This window comes from Colletotrichum paranaense (genome assembly GCF_030867605.1).
Source record: "Colletotrichum paranaense strain IMI 384185 chromosome Unknown Scaffold_1.1, whole genome shotgun sequence".
NCBI lineage: Eukaryota > Fungi > Ascomycota > Sordariomycetes > Glomerellales > Glomerellaceae > Colletotrichum > Colletotrichum paranaense.
In genome coordinates, this window is record NW_026848959.1 from 39549 (window position 1) to 55942 (window position 16394).

Here is a 16394-nt window from a genome sequence, read left to right on the forward strand (position 1 = left end):
GAAGGTACTTACTGCGTAGGCATTCAGTATTGGGCTAACTACCCCGAATGCCCTTGGGCCTTTTACGTAGTATGCCTGCCTGCCTTGGTACCTAAGGTGCCTCCCACCCCCGCTCTCGTCCTGCCCGCCTGAGGTACTTTCTTTGCTGCCGAAACGGATACCTTATTACAGGTGATTTCCCTAAGGCAGACATGCTTGATGTACGAACACGCTAAACTCAGCCTAGCCATCCACTGAGGTAAGACACTTGAGTAGGTCGCCTTATGTAATGAAATGGTTACTCGGCAACGGAACCAAACAATATTACCTTGGCCATCTGCTCATCAATCGACCGACCCGTCGCCCGAATACAGCTATTGACGCCAACGTGGCTCTCAACCAACTCCAGCTTTCCAACACCAAACTTCAGAAGCGACACATTGAGGTTGTGCGCAAAGATACCCAAAGGCTGTTAATGAACCTTGATTCATTTTTCTACTATTTAGTAGCCTGAATCGACCGCATGCAACGCCATACCTCTCTTGAGTCTGTTCCTTATTTAAAGGCGTTGACGCACTCGTAGGCATCATGCCTACATCGATGGCGGATGGGCCAAGTGTGGCTCTATCATGTATGTTGAGGTTCTATATGTCTGCAGCAAAGCAGGAGCTTACCGACCCGACATTTAGTTGCGAACAACTTCTGGGGAAAGGAAGATGCTGGTGTAGGCCCTTTGCTGGACCGCATGCTCGCTGCGAAGCAAACATGTGATGAATTGAAATCTTTCTACAGCGGCAAGTAACACGACTGGATCTGTCACAGCCGAAAGCTAATGTCCAGTGCAGCTCGTGCCTCTATCGAAGACGAATACTCCCGAAAACTACTCTCTTTGTGTCGAAAATCATTAGGATCCCATGAGTCAGGAAGTCTGAAGGTTTCCCTCGACACCGTTCGAGGCGAGGTCGAATCGATGGCGAAGCAACATCAGAACATCGCAGCGCAAATGAAGACAGAATTGGAAGAGCCTCTTGCCGCTTTCGCGGGTGGTATGAAGGAGAGAAGGAAGATTGTGCAAAACGGCATTGAGAAGATCCTTAAGACGAAGATACAACAAACACAGCACGTCAATAAGGTCAGTTCTGATGATGCCCCCAAATCCGAATTGGCCCATGAGTCTTCCGGGTCGGGTCTCGAGACGAGTCATGCACTGACCAATACGATAGACGCGGGACCGATTCGAGCAGGAGTGTCTCAAGATCAAGGGCTACCTCGCTCAGGGTCACATGGTTATGGGCCAAGAGGAGCGGAAGAACAAGGCGAAGCTAGAGAAGACGCAGATCAGCGTTGCGACGTCTAATACTGAGTACGAGAATGCTGTGAAGGCACTTGAGGACACGACAGTGAGGTGGAATCGAGAGTGGAAGGCAGCTGCGGACAAGTTCCAAGATTTGGAGGAAGAGCGTCTCGACTTCACAAAAAGTAGCTTGTGGACGTTCGCCAACATATCTTCCACTGTCTGCGTCAGCGATGATGCTTCTTGCGAGAAGATCCGTTTGTCACTGGAAACCATGGATGTTGAAACGGACATTATCAGCTTCATCAAAGAACAAGGAACGGGCCAAGAGATCCCAGATCCGCCAAAGTACATCAATTTCTGTCGAGGAGATGTTAACGACACGCAATCGGAAACGTCGGACGACGACAGCTACTCCGTTGCCCAATTTCCAAGGAGTATAAACCCGGCATTCAGATCATCTTCACCGCAACCCTCTACATACGAATCGCACCACGATCCCAATTCAAGTCTTGCTCAGGACCTAGGACACAAAGATCCACCTTCAGCTACTCCCAGAACCGTTGTTGCTCCTGATTCAAGGCGTCAAGATGCAAGCCCTTCTACGACTAGGCAACTCGCTCATGACACAGCACCAAAGGATGCCAGCTCCTCTTCCAGAGGGTTTGGATTAGATTCGGGCCACAAGGATGCGAGCCCGACCGCAAGGAGCTATCTGCAAGACACGGGTCGGCGAGAAATCTTACCCCCTCATACTCGCGAAGCACCAGTTGCTGTACAGAGACCTTTGGACAAATCACGGCAGGCAGCCCCGGCTGCTCACCCTCCGGCTCAACAGCAGCAGCAGCAACCAAGCCGACCTTCTCTTGATATGAGTCAGCGTGGATCATTTGCACCAGTCCCTCATGATCCGTACCCTCTCGACGGCATGACAATGCTTTGCCGTACCGGCCCACCCTCGGAGCGTAGCTCGCACCCGCCCTCAGCCAGGCCTTCGAGCCGCGATTCCCTCAGCGATTACTCGAACCCAACCTCGCTTTCAAGCCAAGAGCCAGCAAGCGGTAAAGTATCGCCCGTTAAGCAGGAACCAGTGAGTGGAATTCCTGTCTCGGATAAACAAGTTCTCAAGAAACGGAGTGGCTTCTTCCAAAATCATAGTCCATTCCGTCGCAAGAGCACAAAGGAATCACCAGGCTCGCCGGCGACCAGAAACACCTGGCACCCAGTGACAACTCAAGGAAGTCCGGCTCGAAGGCCCCAACTGCAGACTCAGGAGACATCGAACCTGCTAGGAGACAGATCAACCATGAGCCCAGAGCCAATTGATGCAAATGCTAGTCTCGCATTGAACGTTGGGCAGAATGTTTTTTCCGTCACAACTCCAGACTTGGAGAAGAGGAAGGGATCCAATGTTCCGGCCGCTCAGCCTGAGACGGATCCAATTGCCCTAGCCCTGGCCGAGCTCAAGGGGGTTGGCGTAGGAAAGCAGTCCAGCGTGCGCGTTTCAGCAGACCGCTATCACGGCATTGCTACTCCGACGCCCGGTTCCCAGCCGTTCTCCAGGTCGGTCCCGGCGGTGGGAAGCAGCAATGCAACGGCCGGAGGACTTCGAGGCACGCCGCCACCCTATGATCAGCAAGTCGTGCAGAGACTTGGAGTACCACCCCAGGCGGTGACAGCAAAGGCCATGAAAGAGACATCGGCCAAATTTACCGACCAGACCCGTAGCATGTTCAACCCGGCCAACCGCCCTGGGTCAAGCTACGGTGGAACGGCCAGCTCGCGGCCAATGACACGAGGTAGCGACGTTCCTCGGGCAGCATCACCTGCCCCCCTTCGAAGCGCTTCCCCGAGAACTGCACCAATGGAAGACATGCGAAGCGGCTACAGAAGCACCCCTCGCACTGCTTCGCCGAGAGCTGGGCCAGCCGAGGATACTCGAGGTGGTTACCGATCAGCGTCTCCTAATCCGCAAGGTTCTCTGGGGCGAGGCTCATCACGAATGAGCAACATACCCAGAAGGGGGTCAGAACAGCCCTACTACCAGAAGTCACCTAGCTCAATGTCGAGAGCGGCGTCTCCGGTTCCTTACTTGGAGAAGATGAGACCGGGCAGCAGCCATGTCGCCAATGAATTAGCTGTCCAACTCGCGCCTGTAGGTGATGAGGGCTATGGATCAGTCCGTGGCCGTGGTGGGAGTCGACCTGGAACGAGCTCCAGCAATCGGGCCATGGGACTCTACGAAGGCGGCGGACCACCGGGACAAGGCGAGTCGAGACAGCGTAGCAAGAGCGTGGCAGACCCATCTCGGCAATATACTCGAGATGGCCGGCCCATTTTGCATTTTGGTAAGTGCTAGCCCTACAATAAGAAGGCGGAGAAAAAGAAGACGGTGCTAACTAGGTTGCAGCAAGGGCTTTGTACGTTTACCAGGCAGCCATCCCAGAAGAACTAGGATTTTCCAAGGGGGACCTTCTTGCCGTCCTGCGTCACCAAGACGACGGGTGGTGGGAAGCTGAAATTCACGGGAGTAATGGACGCATGGGGCTGGTCCCAAGCAATTACCTTCAGCCGTGTTAGAGAAATTGGGGTTCTCAGGGAGCAGAGTGGTACACGAATGGCCGAGTTGATGAAGATTCACGACATGAGCGAGATTCTCGGGAGTTTTCGAGCTTTGATACATAGTTTTGGGATATGCCTTGTTGCGGTTTGGAGTTTCGGTTTCCGATGATGCTGTATACTTGCGCTTGGCTGAGAATGTTGGTCCTCTCCACAGACAAACTGAGCACTTAATGAATGATAGTGAACACTACATTTGTACTTGCGCTATAGGCAGTGGGCTTTCTTGATCCGCGCAGATTGAATTTGGTGAAGATTGACGCGAGGGAGCGGAGGTGCGGCGTCCTTGGGAGTTGGGACAACATGTACGGATAGATGCGTCAATGAAAGATTGATCGTATGTCGACGCAAAGAGCGACCATGCCGAATGGAGTCTGCCCACACCTTAGTGTTTTCTGCGCGCGCGGTTGCTTAGAAAGTGAGTGGATCCCATCGCGTGCTGACCAACAACAGTGGCGTCCGCGAAACAGCGCAATACTGACTTGGACGTCTGACAATCAGGACGGTGTGTTACCTGACATGTGTGTATATAAGTCAAAGAGTGTGCTGTTCTTATTCCGAGTTCATGAAGGCCCAATCCACTAAGTTTCGGTTTTCCTTGTATTCAACCTTCAAAACTAACTTCAAACTTGACATCCTTAGCTGGTAAGACGCTGCATACTTACCTCAGTCAAAGGAGACAGAGTTGCAATGGCCGCCAATACTCCGCTCTATACCTACATCTCCCCTCGCGAGGGATACGAAAGTGCCCCCCCGCTGCCAACCGAGCTCAACGAGGATGGCAAGAGCTTCAGGAACCCACCACGGGAGAGTTTGAGCAAGACTTATGAGGAGTTTCCAGCTCCCCTAGACACTGGGAGACAAGGTGGCTTGTAAGGGACCCAACATTGCGACGTACCTACCTCAGAGTACCTTGCTTCGCGCTTATGGTGCTAACCTCCTGTACGCACTGCAGTGACGTCCACATCTACCATTTTCAGAGCAACCCAGAACAAGTAAAGCATGCCAGAGACCTTTGGGAACGTATACGGAGAGAATGTAAGTGTCTGCGACTGATCTGGCTCTAGAGAAAGGTATGGCTGATATTTGCTTCCCCGTCCAGTCCCAGAGCTGAGAATCTATCGATTCTGGGAAAAGCCCATTGGCCCCCACCCCGTGGCCATGTTTGAAGTCAACATCTTCACGCCAGCACAGTTTGGCGCATTCATACCATGGTTGACCATATATCGAGGTCCTCTTTCCGTTCTTATTCATCCCAACACAGTCGAGGAAGGCATTGACCACAATGCCACGGAACTCCGCAATCACACACAAAGAGCTACATGGATGGGCGACAGGTTGCCTCTGGACACCACTATTTTCTACCGCAATAAAAACTAGCCGTGCGGAAAGGACAGCGTAAAGTAGTAAATCCTTTATTTCCATGTCGTTTCGTATTACCTAAGGTACCTTGTCATGTATATTACCTCATGAACTTCGAAGTGACTCTGTACCTTCAAGACGGCACAGTTGTTGAGAAATTAGCAAGGTGATTAGGCAACGGCCCAAGGTCACGTGGCTTTGAGTGACCCGGCGATTTGATTTCGCCCTGCTGCCTACGGGATGCTGCTACTGCTGCAATGACGTCATGTCTCATGGTTTGTCAGCGACCAAGTACTCAATTCATTCTGCCTACCTATCTCATCTTGAGATATTCAAGTTTTACCTACCGATACCTTCCCTTACCTCACTTACAGAGTCTTCAACCCAAGAACTTGCCCTGCCGCAAGGTATCTACGGGAGGTACCTATGTGTGGAAGATACCTAAAGTAGGCGAGAATATATCTAATCACAGGTTATTCACTGCAACCATTCTGCAGCAGACACCCTGATTTCAACCACCTACCTTACCTGCTTCGCGTCCTCTTGCCCCGCCTGCCCCTGCGTCCACTGCGTATGGGCTTCCCAACCTGATATAAACATCCACACCAACCAGAGCCACAATGGCGGGCCGGAAACGAACCAGGGCCACCCGGCCCAGGGCCGCAAAGTCCGACGTACCGGATGTTTATCAAGAAATGCTGATGGAAGCTGCTGCGGACGCTGGCTCTCAAGCATTCTCAGAGCCCCCAGCTAAAAGACTAAAGCGACCTGGGGAAGGAAAAGCAGAGGCCGTGAAGTCACAGGCCACAGAAGAGGAGGGATCTGGGGAGGACGACGAAGACGCAGACATTGAGTTTGAAGACGTGATTTTGCCTCCGGCGACCGTCCAGACCATGTACCGAGATTCCGACGACGACGAGGATGATCTTGATGATGACACCGAAGAAGAAGTCGGAAATGAGGAGGCTAGCAATTTCGCCAATGTTGCCCATGGAGACATACGCCACTTTCAAGAGACTCAGGAAGAATCCCAAAAACTGACTCTCAATCTATCAAAGCATGTCAATGCGACGAGCGTCACAAGGAAAGGTGCCAACAAACGAAAGCCAGTGACAAAGGAAGAGAAGCAGCGGCGCATCACGATACACCAGACTCATCTGCTGTGTCTCCTGCTACACTGTGCCCTCAGAAATCGTTGGTGTGATGATGAACAGGTTCACAAGACCTTGCGTCCTCTGCTTTCGAAAAAAATTATTGGCTACTTGACACCAGGCCCTGATCTTCCCCAATTTGGACAAACGGAGTCCCTAAAGAACGGCCTCGAACAGGCTGGAGCCATATTCAGATCCAAATTCCAGATAACTGAACGGGGCCTGCGTCGACCACTATGGGCTGAAGATCCTGACCATTTGAACAACGTGAGTCTGTGCCAGGTTACTGCACTCGAAGCAACATGCTAATCCTCTTGCCTTAGTATGAGCCACCTAGCAACATGGATTCATGCTTAGACCGTTCGGACTTCAGAGACGCAGCGAGAAAGTTGTCAGGGTCTCGAGATACTGGCGCACAGTTATACTGTGCTTTGCTAAGGGCAGTAGGAGTTCGTGCGCGATTGGTTTGTTCATTACAGCCGCTGTCTTTTGGTTCAGCCGGTCCCTCTCTGCCAAGGCCCAGAGATGCAAAGCACTCGAACAAGCCTACCACGGAGGAGAAAATAAGGTCCCAGTTGCTACAATACAAGTCAGCTGTCGAGGAACCTTCGTCTTCGGCATCCGTCTTGACTTCACCGCTCCGTCGATTGGGTCACCCAAATGCCGCTGCCTACAAGCTGCCAACAACATCATCTTCACCGACTCTGCGGCAACAGGTTGAGGGTCCCGTGAAGATTCGCGAGTCGAGCTTCCCGGTATACTGGGTGGAAGTGCTAGACGTGGGCCACCAGAAGTGGCAGCCCGTAGACCCTCTGGTCACAAACTCCAAGTGGAAACCCAGACAGTTGGAACCCCCGGCAACCGACAAGGAGAACTCTATGACATATGTCATGGCTTTCGACACTGATGGCACAGTTCGAGACGTCACGAGGCGATATGCCAAGGCATACACGGCCAAGACACGTCGTCTGCGCATTGAGACAGTGATGGAACATGGCGAGGGTTGGTGGCGGAAAGCATTGAAGCCGTTCAGCCGGCGTCGCCTGACCGACCTTGACCAAATTGAAAATACCGAGCTGAATGCAATGGAAGCACGCGAACCAATGCCGCGAAATGTGGCAGACTTTAAAGACCATCCGGTATTTGCGTTGGAGAGGCACCTGAGGCGCAATGAAGTCTTTACGCCAGGCGCGCAGCCGGCAGGAACGGTAGCAGCAGGTAGCAGGGCTCCGCTGGAAAAAGTATATCGACGTAGGGACGTTCGAATTGCCCGGAGCAGGGACAAGTGGTATCGCATGGGGCGCGAAGTCAAGCCGATGGAGGTTCCAATCAAATTTCTGCCGCGAAGGTCCAATGCGAAACTGGGCGAGTACGCCGACGACGGTTACGGTGGGGACGAACGTGATGCCGCAGGAATGCCGGTCTTCACGCAGGATCAGACGGATATTTACCGCGCATCACCGGTCGTCAATGGGCGAGTTCCGAAGAACAAATTTGGTAACATCGACATATATGTGGAAAGCATGGTACCCGAGGGAGGGGTCCACATCCGTGACGAGTTCGACACAGCTGCTAGAGCCGCCTACGTTCTAGGGGTCGATTACGCGCCAGCTCTGTCAGGGTTCCAATTTAAGGGCAAACACGGGACTGCGGTCTTTAACGGCGTCGTGGTTGCGAAGGAGTATGAGGAAGCTGTGCGTGCAGTGATGACTGGGTTCGAGGATGTCGACGCACAGGAAGAGCAAAGCAAGCGATCCTTGGTCGCCATCCGGACTTGGAGACGGTTTCTTGTGGCGCTCCGGATCTTTGAGCGCGTGTGGGCAGGCGTCAAACCTGCGGAGCGGGCCGAGGAAGAAAGAAAGCTGACCGAATTCGTCCGGACCGACATAGATAAGGGGCCGGACAGCTGCGGTACAGGGGAGGGCGGAGGTTTCCTCATTGAAGACAGCGTCATGGTTCACGACGTTGCGCAGACATGGACCAGTGCGGGACTCGCGGGCAGGGCCGATGCAAGGGAGAGCACAAATGGCTCTGATCTAGAGAGAGGTGTTCATTCTGCTGCCCACAACGAGAATATGGGTGAGCGCGCCGCAGATAATGGGATGGAGGTTGACGGAGGCGGTTTCCTGGTTGATACTGATGAAGAGTTTGGTCACATTGATGCAGTTGAGAGAACTGATGGGGTTGAGGCAAGGCCTGAGAGTCAAAGGAAGGAAAGTCTTGGGGCAGAAGAGGATAATGAGGTCGAAGATGTGCTGAGCGATGTGACTGAGGAATACGATATGGAGGAAGATGAGAACGGTAGCGGATTCCTGGTGGATTAGGATTAGGATTGGTGGATGGGCCGAAAGACATTGATACCCTACAGAAAGCCGAATACGACTATTGAGGCATGAATCACTTTCCTGCTGCGCCTAGAATAACTTGAAGATAGAGACCAGGCTACCTACCTGGTCATCACACTTAGTGCGAGTTGATGTGAGTACAAAGATGTCTCGTTTTTCTCTACGGCGTCGCCTTGTTAAATTTCTTGACTTATTGAAGTAAGGGGAACAGCGTCGAATCATCGTACAGCTAGCCATTACTCCTTACAAAAGTACGAACACATGTACTGACGTCAACTCGCACTCGAGAGGATGGATATGTTTCTTCGCGGGTTCACAGCCTACCTTAGCTAAGTGCTATTCCTCATACCTGATCCGTAATTGTTAGTTTGTGTTTGAATTCGTAGAGATCTAGAGGGACGCCTGTCAAGAGGTCGAGCCAGTGAGGTGGCCCAAGCTCCTCGATTCGATGACGCACGGACGGATAGGAACGGCTATGTATTTTCAACGATGGTGGGTGGCACATTACCTAGGTACCTAAGGTATCTTAGGTAATACCATCTTCTGTACGGACCTTACGTACCTTCCCCCACTTCCACTGCCCGTCCCCAGTGGTTTTCCCGGCATCTCCAGAAAAAAAATTCTTCCAGTCAAGCGCGTCGGGCCCATGCGAGACGCAGAGTGTCCACGTCCCCGGTCCCGAACAAACCCTGACGAACCAGGAAAGCCCGCCCTGTGCTGACTGAGAATCCCAAAGGTCAAAACTCCAGCGCAATCCGGATCAATCAACGCCTTTCCAACCTCCATCGGCTGCCTGGTTCTTCCTATTCCGTCCACCAGATCGCCTGCTAAGCAGATCCATCACGACAGCCCGCGTCGGACTATCTTTTGAAGAGAGAGCAGAGGTCAGTCAGCCCGATTCATTATTTCCCCTCAACCCCCACGCGCTTTATCACTCGAGCGACTTGCTGCTGTTGCGGCGGCACTGCTGCGATGAATCAAAACCCTCGCAGATGCCATCGTTGTCGCACTATTGCGATTGACGATGGCTACAGAACTGCTCGCATCACAGCTGACTTCCGCGACTCGCCCCTACCTGGAGCTTGTCGCGCGAATGGATGGGAAAACTTTTGAGAACGCAAGCTACCATTCGCAATTGTCGCGTCGCAACGAGGGAGACAAGAGAAAAAGCTTTGCAAAATACTAGAGAGTACAGATACTAAACACATAGTTTAAAACACAGTGAATTGAAGCCTGCCTCGAGCTCGAGGACTCACCGCTTAGTCGTGCAACGCAATCGCGACGCGCTCCTGTGCATGCACGAACTCGCACTACACATTTCCATTGACGCGCTTTCTTCTCGTCGCGAAGAGCCTTCGACTTCCTACGTCCACCTTCCGCTTCCCGTCGCGCAACGAGTCCTGACTTCATTTTGACGCAATCCGCCCGTCAACCTTTCGTCGTCTTTCCAGCTGATGCTTAATTGTACACCCGGAAACCCTGAATAATTGGCCCTATTGTGTCTTGCGCAGCAGTGTCGCGAAACGAAATCGATAGTCGTCGGCTTCACACAGACCACCCTAGGCATCTCTCGCCATGACTTCGACGCAGGAAGGCGAGACGACCGAGGAAGAGAGATTAAAGGTGGAGGATCTCCAAGAGAGCAAACTAGAAGATGACAGCAGAACACATGAAGTCGGCTTGCGGGAGGACCGACTACAAGAGGACGATATCCAGGTAGATGGCTTGAACGATGACCGCATACAAGAAGAGAGACTCCACGACGCACCAGTGGATGAGCGACCGGAGCACGAGAGGCTGGAGCACGAGAGGCTGGAGCACGAGAGGCTCGAACACGAGAGACTGGAGAGCGAGAGAATGGACGAGGAGCGCATCCCGAGTTATCCGTCTCCTTTACCAGAGGAGCGACTTCAAGAAGCCGATCGAATACAAAGCTATCCTTCGCCATCGGCCGAAGCTCAAGACGGCGGTCCTTATTATCACCCGGCTACAAGGGACGATGACCCCCAAGACCAGCAACAGCCGCCGCCCACGCCACAGCAGCCCTCGTCTCACTCTGCCAGCGTGGAGGAGTTGCAGTTGGCTGCTCAGCTTGGCCAGGATCTTGCAGCAGAGCCCATGATGCACGTCACAGATCCAGGCATGAACGTCGAGGACCCAAGTCTTCGTAGCATCATGCCCAATCCTCATTCCCATTCTCATTCGGAGCAACCTCAACAGCAACAGGCCCAGGCCCCGACCCCAGCCCAGACACAAACGCAGACGCAGACACAGGCGCAGACGCAGGCTCAGACACAGGCTCAACAGCACCAGCACCAGCACCAGCATGCTCCTCACCAGCATCCGCATCAGCACCCTCATCAGCCCCCTCCCCTCCCGCCTGCCTCTCGTTCTTACGTGCCCGAGGAAGCATTGCCAGAGTCACTACAGCAACATATGTCCATGTCCATACCCATGGACCACCATCATCTTGCTCAACCATATGCCCTGGGTGACAGCACTCCGCCTAGAAAACGGTCAAAGGTGTCTCGCGCATGTGATGAGTGTCGGAGAAAGAAGGTCAAATGCGACGCTCAGTCAGATGCTGGAGACAGCCCATGCTCCAACTGCAAACGGTCTGGCATCCGCTGCATGTTCAGCCGTGTTCCTCAGAAGCGCGGTCCAAGCAAGGGGTAAGTTGAGGATGGCGCGCGCTTTCTCTATCTAGAAGATCCGGAAACTCACACAATGCCTTAGATATATAAAAGAACTTGCCGACAGGATCAACAGCATTGAGGGCAAGTTGGAGATCCAAAGTGAGTCATTGCCACCCGAGTCAATGGTAAACTGGACCTCTGCGGCAGCAATGCTTAACTCCATGTCAGGCCCTGGTGAGGACACCAGCCGGAAACGACCATTCTCCAGCATCTCCAGTACCGACATCTCTACCCCGGCACCACAGAGACAGGTCGCCTGGGGCACCGAGCCTCGCCCTCTTCAGCCTATTACAACACCGTCTGATCGTTATCAACCGTCCCCTTTCGCCACCAATGGCTTGGCACCCCAGCCCATGGCTTTGCCCATTAAGAATGACATGCAGCCACGGCCCCCTATTGCGTCAATAGATGGCCCTGTGGCTGACATGCCTGATATCGATCAGGCGCGGGATGTGGATGAAGAGGTTTTCAATGGGTACGTGGTCAATTTCTCTTTGCCCTTGAAAAGATGAGACTAATACAGAGCTCTTAGCTACCTGACCATGATTCATCCTTACTTTCCCTTTCTGCCGAGCAGCAGGGTGCTGATACAAGAATATTTGGCTCAGTGCCCCGGCCTTCTGCGGGAAGCGTTTGTAGAGGCTCTCTCGGGAACCATTCACTCATTCCCTTCGTTCCAGTCTGGTACCCCTGGAGATGTCCGGCTCGCCCACACGCTATTAGTAGAATGGGAGGCTAGCGATTCTACCTCTCGGACTGCAGTTGCAAACCTGGTTTTCCTCCAGACACTTCTCCTCATGATTATTGAGGCTGACATTCGACCATTGGGCTCCATCGGCGCACCCAAGGAATCCCTATTGGGCAGAGCGGTAGCGAGCGCCAATACCCTGAAGCTGTACCAGGCCAAGGCAGATCTTTCCGAGGCTGAAGCAGGCCCAGATAATGAAAGCCAGCTTCGTGTCAGGATTTGGTGGTCGTTGGTCTTGCTCGACCGATGGAATGCTGTGGGTGCTGCGGTGCCTTCCTTGATCCGAGATGAAAGCGTGGTCCTGGCACCTGGCCTCAAGGCGGTCATCGGTGAAGTGCCGTATCTGCTGATCCGTAAGTGTTCTTTTGAAGAAATTATGCCCATTTATGTGTGAGAGTATTACAGGGTACTGACTATATAGCAGGTGCGTCCAAGTTCCTCAGCCGTGCGTCGTCCATGATTACCAACTTCCAAGAGCCACTCAACACAACCTTTGCGGACCGCATGGTGGGCTCCTTTATGGATGCGTGGGTAGAAGACTTTCGTGAGGATCTGCCTGCCCACATTGGGCCCAACATTTATCCTGTTATTCACCTCGTATATTGGCATTGCCGCTTGTTGGCATATCTTCTCAACCCATCCGCCAAGTCCACCGATGTCTTGTGGCCCAGTCAAGAGCTGATCAACCTCCTGATTGGCCATTCGCAACTCATCACGCCCTTGCACCATCATTTTACAGTTCTTGCGGTGCTCACATTAGTCGAGCTGGCAAAGTTGGATAAGACAAAGGAGGAGGCCACAAGGCTTCTTGGTGAATTCCGAGACTCTTCACTTCCAGCTTCCGTCTTCGATGGACTGGTTCGGGACAAGATTGCTGATCACCTTCGCCTCTCCACTAATACTGCCGCAGCTCCAGCTCCATCTGCTATGGAGGCAGCTGCAAGCCAGGGGCTGCAGCATCTAGCCGATTTAGCAACTCTTTCATCAGCTGCTGTGGAAAAGACAGAGGAGGCACCAGCCTACCGCACTGCGCTCAGCTACGAAGACATGGGCTTCGACCCTCGGCCGTTACTGCTTATCGGTTACCTCAATGTTGTCCGTGCAACTCAACAAGCAGCTTAGGAACCCTCTCATCTTGCGTGGATCGAACAGCGGCAGCAACGGCAGCAACGGCAGCTGCATGAACAACAGCAGCTAGCGCAGCAAATGGCAGATTGTCAGCAGCCACAGGAGATGGGGAGTGTCGTGGAGTCCCAGCAGGTACTGCATCATCCACAGCATGGAGAGGAAGAACTGCAGGTGCAGGGGCACCCGCTGCTGCTGGAACAACAGCAGCCCCTGCAGCTGGAGCATAAAGCTACCGAGCAGCATAGTGCTCAACCGCCGAACACGGGTTTTCTGGGACACTCAGAGGTGACTGGCAAAATTCACTTTTGGTACTATTGAAGATGTTGACAGCAACAGTGGGCGAGTGCCTCTATGTTGGAAGGAGATCAAGTGTGGTTGCGCGAAAGGTTGATATGGATCAATCGGGTTGTTTATCCATATAATTATTCTCCGCCAGTGGAAGATACAGATGCTTGCGACACCTATCTGGGTGCTTCAGTATCAGTGTATTAATATGAAGTGTAATGTACAATCAGTTCTCTCTATAAGCCGCATCCTTATATGCCAAAGCCTTCTCTCGCCTTGATGCCTGTCATGGGCGATGGCTCAATGTTATGGTCTCACACTTGCACACACCAGATGCTACCGCTTGGGAGTCTCCATGTCATTTTCCCCAGCTCGCCCCTTGTTGTCACCGACGCGCGGGTGGTGGAGGGGGCTGTCCTACGAAACTTGGTCGTTGGCTTGAGGTGGAAGGCGGTGAAGGCTTTGACCCGAGAGTAAGGTAAGCTGCTAATGAACCAACCCCCCCCCTTCCTCTCTCCAAATCACAGTTAAACTATCTGTAGCATGCGTAGGTAGCCTCGATCTCGAAGCGGCACATGGGAAAACCTGCTAGCTGGCGCACCGCGCGCCTGCTGGACCCATGCAGGAAGAACCATGTGATGTATGCCGTCAGAGTAAATTGACTGACAATGTATCGAAACTGGGTTCCAACTCTGTGGGAAAATCTGTGATGGGTAGTGCCCCGAACTCTGGAAAGCAAGTATCCTATTCTTGTACCACACCTCCCGGACTTCTCTCACTGCCGAGTTTGCCGTTATGACTTATTCTCAGTCTCTGGCACGTTAGCCGCGACTCAAGGCAAACGAACATACGCTCGCCTACATGGTACGGCATCTACTTCAGGGCTGTCTGCGTCGATTGGTTGCAGTCCCGACTCCCGAGCACCGGAGATCATCGATGCCACCGCCCACGGGGGTTGGACAGCCCCTGCGAAGACCCCCCCTGTGCCCCCTTTCCCTCGTCTAAAGGCGCCGAGAGCCGCGCCGGTGTTGACAGCAGGTGATGACACACTCTCATAGTCGCACACACACCCACACTCTGGCTCGGCAGCGGCGCCTCCACCAACCCAGCCACCGTTGCCGGCCCAGGTGACCGTTTCGGCGTGCATGCTCCTACCTACTACCTACCTACTCGATGGCTCTGTATTCTTACGGATCCTGGTCGTGAGCCTCCACTCTCACCAAGTATTAGGCATACCTATCCATAGAGTCCACAGCTTCTCGCAACCATTCATTGAGTTTGGCACTGTATCTGCCAGTGTGTGCTCCGGACCTTGGACGCCCGAGGTCTGATGGCCCTGACTGGGTGATCAAGTCGCAATCCACACGGTCCTCGCGGAGCTTGGGTGGGTTCATCAATCACCGTTGCAACTTGCCCAGTCCCTCTCGATTCCCGCAAACGCCAGTCTCGGTGGATCCCCCTTGAGAGTGAGTGCCCCGAGGAGGGGAGAGAAGAAAGTGGAGGGAGGTCCGAGGAGGAGAATTATTACACAACGGTGGGCACTGGCCACTTGGCACTCTCAGTGCCATGCAGCACAAGGGGGGAACTTCCCTGGATGGAGATTGAACAGGACGTGGACGATTTCCGGACAGAGTCACATTCGGTGACCACCGTCGACCCTACCAATCAGCCAGTTGGAAAACACTGCTGGGGCCCATGGTGGAAAACGCCGATGGTGAGGCGGTGCCAGCCTGAATGGACGATATGCAGGAACAGGAAAGGAGGGTCCCCCAACGGAGCCCTGAAGCCCTAAGGGTACGGATACAGGTATGTAAGCCTGTAAGGCAGTTTGCGAAGGACGCCTGCAGGCTGCAACTGCCTGTCTCTCACTGAGTCCCGGGTTTGCCCGCCTCTACTGCCGGCCATCTGCTCGGCGAAGGTGCTGCGTTTTGCTTCGAGTTTGGCTCATCGATACACTCAAGTACCTACCTACCTAGGGATGTCATTTACTGGGTGGTGAATCTCAGGTACTTGCAACGAGCTAATGGCTGATAAAGTAAGCAACCTAGCCACAGCGCACGAGGGAGAAGCATCAGTGCTGTGCTCTTCATAACCTCCCTACTGGTAATTGAAATAGATGTGCATAGAACAGATGCAGCACAGAACAAACACATGCAAGCCCTCATCTAAACAATAAACCCCCCCTTCCCCCTCCCCCTCCCCTCCTCCAGGACCGCATAACTCAATCGCTATTGCAAGGCCCTTTTATCTGATTGATGTGGGCCCTGTCATCGAACATCGAAAGCCAAGTATATACGTACCAAGGTAGCTTTGATTTTATTAGATCGTTTGTCCTGTGCCCCTCTCTCATCTCATTCGCATTCGTCATCCACATCGGTGGCACATTCAGTTTCCGGTTCGTGCACCGTTTGACTTATTGACTTGCCTTGACAGTTAACGATGAAGTTGCCAAATGCTTGTCAAAAAGTAAAATGAAAATCAATAGCAAGGCATTGTCTTGCTGAGCGCATGGTAATTTGTAAGTAGGTAATTCACCAAGAGATTGTCAAATTTGAATTGCCAATTATCAGTTGAACCCTTTTTACCCACTACTACGGACATGCGAATCTCGATCAGTGGCCTATTACCCTATTCACCTGGCAATGTATCAAGCCCCCTTCGTCTCTGAACCATTCCTATCACTCCATGACCCGCTAGCATGTCGTTACGGGCGGAACATCACTTGCAGCCCGTATCAAGGGAAAGTAAGAGCCATGGAAAGCAAAGCTGTTGCAAATGCGCAGCAAA

General features: G+C 53.0%; 4 protein-coding genes across 4 annotated transcripts; all 4 read left to right on the forward strand.

Annotated features, from left to right (window-relative positions):
- Positions 1-567: 567 nt before the first annotated feature.
- CPAR01_00007 (uncharacterized protein) lies at positions 568-3853 on the forward strand (the record flags this gene model as incomplete). The annotated part of the gene is made up of 5 exons (XM_060484300.1): positions 568-610; positions 669-777; positions 820-1111; positions 1203-3621; positions 3684-3853. The coding sequence occupies 5 exons, from the start codon at positions 568-570 to the stop codon at positions 3851-3853; spliced, it is 3033 nt and encodes a 1010-aa protein (XP_060355157.1).
- A 729-nt stretch (positions 3854-4582) lies between these two features.
- On the forward strand, positions 4583-5272 carry CPAR01_00008 (dopa 4,5-dioxygenase; the record flags this gene model as incomplete). The annotated part of the gene is made up of 3 exons (XM_060484301.1): positions 4583-4764; positions 4848-4930; positions 4995-5272. The coding sequence occupies 3 exons, from the start codon at positions 4583-4585 to the stop codon at positions 5270-5272; spliced, it is 543 nt and encodes a 180-aa protein (XP_060355158.1).
- Positions 5273-5874: 602 nt separating this feature from the next.
- CPAR01_00009 (Rad4 transglutaminase-like domain-containing protein) lies at positions 5875-8729 on the forward strand (the record flags this gene model as incomplete). The annotated part of the gene is made up of 2 exons (XM_060484302.1): positions 5875-6672; positions 6729-8729. The coding sequence occupies 2 exons, from the start codon at positions 5875-5877 to the stop codon at positions 8727-8729; spliced, it is 2799 nt and encodes a 932-aa protein (XP_060355159.1).
- A 1596-nt stretch (positions 8730-10325) lies between these two features.
- Positions 10326-13316, forward strand: CPAR01_00010 (uncharacterized protein; the record flags this gene model as incomplete). Its single annotated transcript, XM_060484303.1, has 5 exons — positions 10326-11422; positions 11487-11545; positions 11615-11921; positions 11979-12547; positions 12619-13316. 5 exons carry the CDS (start codon positions 10326-10328, stop codon positions 13314-13316), a joined length of 2730 nt encoding a protein of 909 aa, XP_060355160.1.
- Positions 13317-16394: the final 3078 nt, after the last annotated feature.